Source organism: Leptopilina boulardi, unplaced genomic scaffold (genome assembly GCF_019393585.1).
Source record: "Leptopilina boulardi isolate dan_hultmark-lab unplaced genomic scaffold, ZJU_Lbou_2.1 LbouV2_312, whole genome shotgun sequence".
Lineage (NCBI taxonomy): Eukaryota > Metazoa > Arthropoda > Insecta > Hymenoptera > Figitidae > Leptopilina > Leptopilina boulardi.
Genome location: NW_026137877.1, coordinates 258,185 through 269,663, shown reverse-complemented (window position 1 = coordinate 269,663; position 11,479 = coordinate 258,185). Strand labels below are relative to the sequence as shown.

Below are 11,479 nucleotides of genomic sequence, written 5' to 3'. Positions count from 1 at the left end.
TTCTAAAAATAAACAGATAAAACTGTTTAATCGAATACGCAATATGTATCTGTGCCTGACGATCGATACAACTGCAATTAACTTTGAATTTCATAATACCATCAAAATTAAATGTTTGATGTTAGCCGTCAGAAAGTTTTCTATAACTATAACTTTTGTAAAATGAAAAAATAAACAACAAAATAAAATTCTAAACCCAAAAAAAAAACGAAAAATAATAAAAAAAAATTTTTAGAGAAAAATTCTCTCGAATTTCTCTTATATAGCTGCATTTCATAGACTGTTTTTTTTTTCATTTATTTCTTCCTAGAAAATAAATGCTCATTACTAGGATAATTTTTTGATTTCTCAAAATTAGCATTTTCTTTTTTTTTTTAACTAGCTACCGTTCTATTTGTCGAAATTAACCGCCTCCATTTCACGATAAAGACGCGATAAATCATCGATTCTCACGAGGCTAGATTTGTTTTTTTTTTTTTTTTTGTTACGTATTTCATTTACTCTTTTGTAGAGTGTAAATTTATTCCGTAAAAGAGCTGTATTTGTATTCAGCTCTTTTTATGCTTTCGTTGTCTCCTGAGATATGAGACGTTTGATTGAAAGAGAGTCGATAGTGCAGTTCTTGTATTCCCCCAAAGTTTGAAGCGTTTATTGCGCAAGTAAAGCGGTGAGCTGGTAGCGCCTTGGAAATGAGGGTGATGATGATGATGATGAGAATTCGTAGCCACCAAATTTGATAGTAATGTTGGTGACTCGGAATTAATCTTCAATTGCAATTGGTCGGTGGTCCCGATGTTCTGTGAGGATGATTGGGATTGGATTGATCCGGTTGCGGCGTGAGGTTGCCGGTGGAGAGGCCTGTCGACCCTGTGCCTTGCTGCTGCTGTTGTTGCTGCTGCTGATGTTGATGTCCGCTGTTGAGTGCCAAACGTTGCATCTGCCTGATGACCGTGGCCGCATGATATGCTTGCTGCAACCATGAGACAACAGGAAGTCTTTCCAATGGAGCCTGGCGAGCAAAACATTACAATCAGAGAATCGTTATAAAATTTATTTATACGTTACCTTCCACCTTGACTTGGCAAAGTTCTTTTTAAGTTGTTCCGATACAGTACCATGGATATTTTTATTGCTAGCCGCATTTCCAGATATCCTGCAACAAGAATCAGATTTTCAACAAAAAAAAAAAAAAAAAAAAAAAAAGAAATCTTCCAAGTTTCGTCGCCGATTTTGACAAAATAGGAAAATAAAAATTTAATATTTAAAAATAAATATTTTTAAAATGAAAGGAAAGAAAAAAAAACCTGAAAAGAAAAAGTTAAACGCAATATTCTGAAAAAAAAATTCCCTTCAAAACCTACCCTTATTTGATAACCCTCATAATCAAAGAAAATTCGTCAAAGTCTTTTCAAGTTCAGGATCGAAAAAGTTTTATTACCTCAAAGAAGGGTGGATTTCCAGAGCTCGACAATATTTTTATCTTTTTGCGCTCATCATTTTGTAAAAAAAAAAAAAAAAAAGTTTTCTCTACTATTTTGAAAAAATTTAATTAATTTTCAAAAGAAAAAAATTCTCATTTTATTATTTCTATATATCAACAATAGTCTTATAAAATACAATGAACTCTACAATGTCATTAAAATTTAATGTACACTTTATATTTACAGGAAAATCGATATTAGGAATGTAAAGACAAGAATCTATTTCCCTTGCTATTGAGACATAAAAGTACTGAAAATGTGTATAATATAATATTTTGATAGTTGAACATAAACGTAAAAAGTAAACGATGAAATAAAAAAAAAGTCGAGTTTTAGAAAATAAAAAAGAAATCTTTCAATACTACAATTTAGAATTTACATTTTCAAATGGATCTTAAAAAAAAAAAAAAAAAAAAAAATGAACTCACCAAGGATGCGCTAGGGCTTGTTTACACGTGTAGCGCTCCTCCACGTTGACACACATAAGTCTACTTATGAAGTCCTTAGCAGAATCGCTGATATCGTCCCAGTATGGAGAATCGAATTCAAATTCACCTACAACAATCTGGTTAGCTTTTTGCTATAAAGAGTAAGATTTCGTTGCTGATTTATTTTTTAAATTATAATATGAAAATTGAAACATTTTTCTCTATTATTAAATTGGCTAATTAAGACACACGCCACATTATATATATAAATATATATATATATAATTCAGATCTTATCATTATTTCAGAAACATTGAAAAAAAAGATAATATTGTACACACGAAAAATCTCACGCACATCAAATCCTTTACTTACTACCCTATGTACGTATTATAATGCTGCAATTGTAAACTAGAAATGTACCTTAAAAATGAAATTATAAAATTAACACTTTTTATGTACAAATCAACTACAATATTGTAAGTTTAAACTTATTAAAAGAGTGTTATTTTCTTTCTTCCCCTTTGAAATAATCTTTTTTTTTTTTTGTTGATGTATAAAGAAATGTTTTTGTAAAGAGACTATGTACATAAATAGATTTCTTTGTTTGATATGCATGCCATTACCTTTTAGAATCTGAGCAAAGAGATTGGCGTCATTTTCGTCATAGAAAGGAGGATAACCACACAATAGAATATATGAGATGACACCTATACTCCAAACATCCACTGCTTTACCGTAAGGTTTTTGAGCCAAGACTTCAGGAGCTGAAAATAATCTTGGTAATTCTATAGCATTTTCAGATAATAATTTCTTTTTTTTTTTTTTTTTTTCCTCAACGCAAAAAGGTAATTTAATTTTGAGATATCTTCTTTGTAAACTCACCTACATAACCGGGTGTGCCACATGCTGTGGCCATAATTCCAGAGTCTTCCATTTTTGATAAACCAAAATCACTAATCATTATTTTACTATCTTCATCTGGACTATAATAGAGAAGATTTTCAGGTTTTAAATCTCTATGTACAACACCTTGTTCGTGCATATAATCAACAGCTTCAAGAACTTGTCTAATTAAATCTGATGCATCTTTTTCTGTATAGGAACCTTTTTCAACAATTCTATCAAATAATTCGCCACCGGTAACTCTGAAATAATTTTCATTAATTAGCTATTTATTATAATTTTCATGTGTGCAAACAATTTTCCAACAACTTACAATTCCATTATGAGGTAAACTTTATGTTTATCTTCAAACGTTTCCAATAATCGAACAATATTGGGATGTGTTAACCTGAAACAAAGTTAATTTTTTCTTTTAATACAATCTCATTAAAATGTTCTCTCAAACCACATGCAAAAGGGAGATAACTATATAATAATAATAATAATAATAGTAATAATAATGAAACCCCTGAACAATCATGCGAAAATTATTTTTCATTTAAAGGTTCTCAAAATAAAATTTTTTCTCAATTAAAACACACATTTTATGTTAGAAAAAATATTCAATTATTAGCTTTTGTCCTATGTGTATAGTGTTTTATTTTTATCAATAAAGTAATATTTTGTTTAGCGATAGAGAGACATTTTTAGAACAAGTACTCAATCAGAAAATCTAACTGAATCAAGTTAAAGTAAATAATCTTCAGCTTTAATCTCATAAATACAGTCACACTTGTCTAAACTTGACCCCAAAATTAATGCAGATTCAGAATCTAAATAGGGTTTTATAATATATACACTTTTTCCTAGATATTCTCCTATCTCTATTCTAGATCTTTTTTTTTTCTTTTTACTTGCTGCTTTTTTTGTACAGAAATTACCAAGAATACATAAATAGGAAATTAAAAAATTAATCCAATTAAAAATGTATGTCTTTTATCTTACTAGTTATTTTAATTTGTAACTGAAAAAAAAAATATTAATGAAACAATAAAATATGATTTAATTTGAAACAATGTATAGTTAAAATTTAATTGGAAACAGTGTTAATTAAAGTAATTAATGACACCCAGAATGTATATTCTGCAAAAAAAAAAAAAAAACGTGCATATTTTTAACTATCGAACCAACCAGCTGTAATAAGAGTCTACTTGTTACAGTAACTAGCAAAAAGCTATTTTTTCTTTTTTTTTTTTTTTTTTTGAGAATAATAATAAGAAAGCTTTATATAAAAAAAAAGGCAATACGTGAGACAATAAGTTAATTGCAGTATATGTTTATGTAATGTTATATATGAGGCAAATAAATGTTTATACATTCACAATAATAATTTTTGTATTAACATATGGTTAGCCAGATGCTTGCGTGGACTTGAAAAATCCATAAAAAAAAAATATATTAGGGAAGGGGTTATTGAAATGCAAATAAAAAACGCGAAACACCACAACATAAGCACCTGGTTTCCAGCTGAATTTTTAAAAACTAGACACCTGAAGACGATGTCATATGTAAAATAAATGAGAGTACGATTTTGTTATTACCAGTATAATAATTTCTAATCAGCATCATCTTATACACACTATAATATAAATGAATAAATTATTTCAGTATTTTTATTACTTAATTGGCCCATTATTAACCATTTATAATTTAAGAATCGTTAATTTACATAATATATATGATTATCTAATGTGTGTTCTAATGAATTTGTGAAACTGTTTTTTTTTTCAAATAAATCTATTTTCTACTTTTTGATATAATATTTGGTAATATAATAAAAATATTGATGCAGTACAAAATATTCTAATATAAATAATTTTATTTTCATTTCTTGTTCAGAAAATTGAACGCTGTAAAACAGCTGTTCATAAATTGCAAAAGAAAAAAAATTTTAAAAAAAGACAGGCATAATTATCATATTGCAAACGGGAATATAAACAAAACGTGCTAAAGATAATCGTTTGATAATATATATATATAGTGAAATAGTAGGTCGGCAAAGAGAATTTGCACTATACACACTTTAACATTAATTGAAATTCTAAATTATTTGTAAACTCGTTTATATGGGGGAAAAAAAATTAAATTTACTAAAATGAACTTTTAATTTTACAGAGTGCTTATTACTAAATAACAGAAAGAAGTTCAAGTTTACTGAATATGATCAAAACACAGTTTTGGAAATTGTTCTTTCAACAAAATATAAAAAGCACTTTTTTTTTATCATTCCCTCAAAAATAATTGATAAAAATTGGTAAAAAAAAAAAATAAAATAGAAAACAATTTTGTGTTAAAATTTTCAAGACGATTCCAAATAATAAAAAATTCAAATGTAATCATGTAAAATTTGATAACTACTCCTTGACCTTTAAAAAGAAAAAAATTAGAAATTTCTTTTTTTTTTGAAATGTTATGAAATCTCCGCACGTGTTAATTTTATATGTATTATTCCTTTTACATATACTTATTAACAACTTGAAAAGTTGAGTTGCGGGCAATAAAATTCCGAGGTCTGTATTTATCATCGTAATTTAGTCTAAGCTCTATAGGTTCTAGCCCAGCTTTAAATGGTTAAAATTAGCCAGCTTTAATGATTAATGATCAGAAGGTCACTTCTTTTGAATATATGTATATATTGAAACCATTACCAAAACTGTGTTGCATGATAGAGAGAGAGAGAGAGAAAAAAAAAATTGGACGTGCATGAAAATTGTTATATGCAAATATTCCAGCGTGCTTTATTCAAGTTGATACCGAATTTTTTTTTTTTTTGCATAGTCAAATGATATAAAAAGAGAGTGTATGTGTGTGGAATGGTAAAGGTAGTTGGCGCCTCTAAAGGGCCCACACTTACCATTCTTTTTCGCCACTACTATCCGACTTGAGCGACCCATTACCACTCTGTGTCACTGATTCACTGAACCTACGAATTATAATAACGCCATATACACAATAAAACATATTATAAGAATTTACATTTTGCAAGTAATATTTTTTGCTTTTTAAGAAATTGTTTTTTTTTTTACAAATATTTCATCTCATTTCTTACTCAGGGCCTTCCTGATATTATCTAGATAATTCATCGCGAATTTGTGAGAGATATACTGAAACTAATATAAGAAAATAAGGTGTGTGGAAAAGCGTACTCAGATATAACTTTAGTGCATAATAATGGCTGTGAATGATCGTCTTAAGGTCACCAGGTTTTTTTTAAAAACTAGTTTTCTAAATACTCAAAAGAATTTTCATGATCAGAATGAATATCATTTCTCATGCGCACTATTCGTGCAAGAAAAAGGAAATTTCACAATTAATAAACAATTATAAGGAAAATTAACTTTAAAAAAATATATATAAAAAAAAAATTAAAAATTAAATTATGTTATTTTAAGAAACAAAAATTAAAATTGGTTACAGTCACCATAACTGTTAATTATATTATATATTAGCATAATTACTCCAAAGTTTATCTGAAGGACGACTTTACAAAGGGTAAAAGGGTTTTAAAATAGAAAAAACAAACACTAACGCAAGCGATTGTTTATAGACGTGTAAAATATTACCTGAAAATAAAAAATTCATTATTATAATTGTCAATTAGAATAGTGAAAAAATAATATTAGTCATTAGAAAAGATATGAAACTTGATTTTACATTTACAAAATTGAAACAAAAAAAAAAAATCAAAGCAGCTGTCAGTGTTCTGTATGTATATTAAGAGCTGTTAGCGTATTTTATTGAACAATGTAGGACGATCAAGTTTAATCGATAAAAGAAACGTAAGCAGTCACAGTACAAATATTTTTTCTGTCGTGTACTTACATCATTTTATATATGTATATATTTATATAATTCACTAAAAAAAAAAAAGGAATAACATTCCAAAAATAAATTTTAAATATTAAAAAAGCACACTAATTAAACATGCGTATAATAAAAAGTGTAAATAATCAAGCAACTCTCATATCGTCTCCAAATCCATTATATAATATAGAAATATTTATTTTATAATTAAAAAAAAAAAGCAGCTGTAGCTATTAAAGATTAGAGAAAAAATTAATTAGATTTCATTTCACAGAAATCAAGAATCGTACCTTCGTAAAACTTTAATTTCATTTTCTAAAGAATCTTCCTTTCCTTTGAGCGCTTTTTTGTCGATGATTTTTACAGCATACAAATCTCCTGGTCTTTCTTTACTTTCAGCCAATCTTACCTCCGAAAAAGCTCCCCTAAAAGTAACATTTTTTTTTTTTTGTTATAAATATTACATGAATTTTTAAATTTTCATCTATTATCTTAATATTGCGGAAAAGATTAAAATTTCGAGAAAAAAGAACAGAAAAGACAACAGGAAATTAATTTATGATTTGCGTGAAGGAATATAAGAAATAAATATTTATATAAAGGAAAAATTAAAAATGTAAAAAGTCGACTTATGTAAGTTAAAAGCTGTTGATAAACAAGTAATGTAACTAAAGCATATATATATATATTAACAAAATTGACAAATATTGGGTATCAATTTTTCACGTATTGTACTTTAAAAAAAACGTTGATATAAATTTTTAACATCACTGATTGTGAAACAATTTTATACCGTGCATTCTTTTACGTATGGATAAGTCACGTTTTATTTTGTTTTCTTTCTTTTTTTTGTATTATTTTAAATTTCAACATTTATTAAGATGACACGAATTTTTCTTTTTCTGGAAATGAAAAAAAAAAGATCGTCTCAAATATGTCGAGCAATGAAAAAGGATAAAGAGGGTCATGTCCTTCGATCAAATTCATATAGGAATCAATCAGCCAAAAAAGGGGACAAATGTTTTTCAAGAATATAATTTTACAATCTTGTTCGCAACTTTTAAAATTGAGAACCAAATTTTAAAACTTAATTGTTTTTTTTTTAAATAATATTACAAAAAAAAAAATGTACAAATATAGAGTATTATTCTTTCTTATATGCAAGAAAATAATATCAAATAAAAATAATTCATCGTTAATGTTTCTTGATAACAACAAATGTAAAAATGTGTTTATTACTTTTTGTTAAGATATAATCATTAAGCACGTGTCAGTTAAATGAAATCGACGTTACGAAATTTACGAAACAAAAACTATTAAGACTCTTGAAATTACATATTGAGTAGAATTAAGTTCAATTGTATGATTAAATAGCCGTGAAGATTAAAAATGAGAAAAAACGTTTGGCATAAACTACTTTTTTTTTAATTCATGTTTTTTTTCTCTCTCTCTCTCTTCTTTCTGCATGTGTAAATGCCTAATAATATATTCCGGGGTACTAAAAGTCAATAGCTTGGAATCAGAAGTGTTCTCTGTATATTATATATATAAACCGGTCTTCCATAAGTATATAAAAGATATAATGTGAAATTCGAAGAAATTGAATGCATAAATATGGGAAGATATAGCAAATTAAAAAATTGAGAAATTTGTACCTTCGATGAATATTTAATTTCAAACATTTACAAAAATTTAATACGAAAATTATACCTGAGATAATTAGATTTATTTTTACAATTACATTTTCTTTTTTTTTTATGTTGTAAATATTGAACTAAAAATTAAGATTTTAATGAAACAAAAAAAAAAAAAATTTTTTTTCAAATATTGAAAATTATTTTGAGAAAAAGAATAATTTTTAATTGAAATTAAATGACATTTTATCAGGAAGTAATAATTTTCTCGCTAGTGGTGTATTGGTTATTGGAAAGTGATTATTCAAGTAATAACTGTATTAGAATTTAACTTAGATTAAATGGGACACGGTTAATATCCGTTTATTGTCGATAGTTATAAAATCAGTTTAATTATTTTCTATAATTAACTAATTAATACAAATCATTATGTGACATTGAATTTCTATTTAAAAAAAAATTTAAGAATGTGATTAAAATTTAATTGTTTAATGTTATATTTATTGAATAAGTCAATGCGCATTATTTTTACGTGATTAATTTAATTTCAGAACGATTTATTTTGTATTTCATAAAAAACCTGAATGTGAAAGCTTCTGATTTGGAAACAAACCAAACTTTCAAGTACAATGCTGCATGAATCTGAAAGTTTCATTTGGAGTGAATCCAAATTGGTTTCAATTTTTTAAAAAATAAGGAAAATCGAATCTTTTTAAAATGATTCACATTTTATTTCATTGAATATTTAAACGAAATAACTAGAATCTAATGCGTCATGTAATTTATATTGCATTATAACTTTAAAATTGATTTCAACATTGTGTATAAGTTATATAGTCAAGTTTTTCATGAGATTTTTTTCTTTTTTTTTTTTTTTTTTTTGATGACAAATTTACATCTCTATCACTATCACTGATTACGTAAACTCTAAACAATTTCCAGCCTAATATAGGTCAACTCATGTCCGTTATTATCGTGCAATCAATTTGCATTTAATTTTGCAAAAATCTCTGAGTCTTTATTTCATAACAACTCAATGAGATAAAAATGAAAGAGATACTATAAAAACATCTTTAAATAAGCCAGCTAACTTGAACAGCTTCAAAAAAAAAAAAAGAAAGAAAAATAAGGCGTATGTCAAAGGTCAATCTCAGAAGAACTCTCTGTCTCTCTCTCACACTCAGAATTTCCATAAGGTCGATTGGAAAAATACAAATACATAAAAAGAGTTCTCAACAGGTTCATGTTTGTTTTTCTTTTTCCTTTTGATCTATTAAATTAAATAATTTTACAATTTTAAAACTATAATTCAAATTATAGTAACAATTGTACAAATATTAGAATGTTGGGAGATTATAAACCAGCTGTCCAACTGTCATAGCTTGTACAAATGAATGAAAAATGAGATCTGAATATAGACGCACTGTATCAACATTTTTTTTTTTTTTTTTTTTTTCCTTTCTTTTGACGTACATACTCGAATAGAAAAAACAAAACAGACACGAAATGACGTAATAAAATAAAACAAAAACAAAAAACACAGTAATTCATTGTTTTGCAATAGTGTACAAATGTCAAACTACTCACGTTCCAAGTAATTCTTTCAGCGTGTACTTTTCATCGATGGATGGTGATTTATCATCCTTTCCATCCTTCTTAAGTTTTTTGTTTGAATCCTTTTTTCCAAAAAGTGGCATTTTTGAAAGTTTTCGACGGACTGCCTTTCCCAGACGGTCAACCTGGCGGTCTTGAGCCCCAGCTGTTAGTCCGTCCGGTCTATCTCGAAACAGTGACAGGTTGTACTTGTTGACGAAAAAAAATTGACAATAAATGATATCAAGTCCAAAAAAGTTGACAATAATAAATATTGACTTGAGATGATGCAAAAATAATCACGACAAATTGCCAATTGTAAATTTAAAATAAATTTTAATATAATTTATTTTTTCGTATTGTGATGCGCTCCTTCCCGATCGTGTTGAATGACTATACACACTAACTTGTTCTTATATTCTATTCCTTTAATGGATGCTTGCGCGTCGCGCTACCTACACCACTTTTTAATTCACTCTATTTGCTTGATCAATCTCTATCTATCTCTCTCTCTCTCCTTCTCCCTTTTGACAGAAAATCCCACGAGTCTTAAAGCAAACTATGCATGTCCTCTTGATCGACAATCAGGAAATCCGTTCTTATTACAGACTCAGATGAACGAGTCTCGCAGCTTTGGCACGTACGACTAACTAACATTAGTCTCTACTGAATTCTACTGAGTTTACTTGTGAATCGAGCTCAGGGTCGCGGCCTCGCGCCCTCGCGGAACTACTGATAGCAACAGACTAACCCCCTTATCTTTTTTATCATCATTAATCAAAGCTTTCTTCGAACATAAAAAATGTTTATAAAAGCTTGTACATGTCTTGAAAGATATGACGTTAATATGAAAGTGAAAGTTAAAAATTAATTTTAATATTTGTCAGCTCAATCGGTATTTAGCGGCACCTTGCGTCAAAAAACCAATCTTGATTACTGATACTTATAAAACATAAAAGTACGAGTACGAGGTTCAATATGTAGAAGGATTTTGCTCCTGGTGGAGATTGCGTACTACGAAAATTATGACATCAGTTTTTTTAAAGAGGTTATGTTTACTATACTATTATTTCCTTTTGATTTTGTCAAAAAATATCACTTTCATAAACAATTCTTCGCGAATATTAAGATTTATTAAATTATCCTTATTTTCTTTAAAATATATATATATATATGTAAATTCACTGTAAATCTTATAAATTAAAGTATTCACTGATAACCTTGAAAAATCAGAAAGGATCAAAAATGACAGTTGTCAAATCCTTAAAAAACATACAAAACTTTTGTCAACAGCAATTTTCTATTAAAAAGAAAGTAATAAAGCGAAATATTACACATTCTTAATGAATTATTTGGATTTTCAATGAAATTAAAACTTTTTTTCACTGAAATTAAAGGCCAACGCAGAATAGAAACGTAACCGGAATCGTAATCGTAAACGCAACCGGAAGAATAAGTTAGAGAAGGACAAACAATCTATCTATCCTTCTCTAAATCATTCTTCCGGTTGCGTTTGCGATTATGATTCCGGTTACATTTCTATTCTGCTCAGGCCTTAAACAAAATATTTACTTTTTCAAGTTTAACTGTATAG

At 27.5% G+C, this 11,479-nt stretch overlaps 1 protein-coding gene across 4 annotated transcripts; it reads right to left on the bottom strand.

Annotated features, from left to right (window-relative positions):
* Nucleotides 1-360: 360 nt before the first annotated feature.
* Nucleotides 361-11,054, bottom strand: LOC127283860 (calcium/calmodulin-dependent protein kinase type 1). Of its 4 annotated transcripts, none has more exons than XM_051308965.1 (9): nt 9,880-11,050; nt 6,949-7,083; nt 5,709-5,777; nt 3,129-3,203; nt 2,795-3,057; nt 2,536-2,676; nt 1,910-2,036; nt 1,116-1,153; nt 361-1,009 (listed from the first exon to the last, which is right to left on the bottom strand). In XM_051308965.1, the coding sequence occupies exons 1-9, from the start codon at nt 9,987-9,989 to the stop codon at nt 549-551; spliced, it is 1,419 nt and encodes a 472-aa protein (XP_051164922.1). In that variant the 5' UTR covers nt 9,990-11,050; the 3' UTR covers nt 361-548. The 4 variants fall into 4 exon arrangements, with proteins under 4 accessions (XP_051164922.1, XP_051164924.1, XP_051164923.1 ...); XM_051308967.1 differs by having other exon boundaries at nt 361-970; nt 1,066-1,153; nt 9,880-11,045; XM_051308966.1 differs by lacking the exon at nt 5,709-5,777 and having other exon boundaries at nt 9,880-11,054.
* Between the last annotated feature and the right edge of the window lie 425 nt (nt 11,055-11,479).

Bases quoted from the DNA above. Each gene is read 5' to 3' on its own strand.
- LOC127283860 (XM_051308965.1), bottom strand. From the start codon at position 9,989: ATGCCACTTTTTGGAAAAAAGGATTCAAACAAAAAACTTAAGAAGGAT. The intron at 2,037-2,535 runs GTAATGGCATGC...AGATTGTTGTAG, and splicing joins CTTTGCTCAGATTCTAAAAG to GTGAATTTGAATTCGATTCT. The intron at 1,154-1,909 runs GTGAGTTCATTT...TTCTTGTTGCAG, and splicing joins CAAGCCCTAGCGCATCCTTG to GATATCTGGAAATGCGGCTA.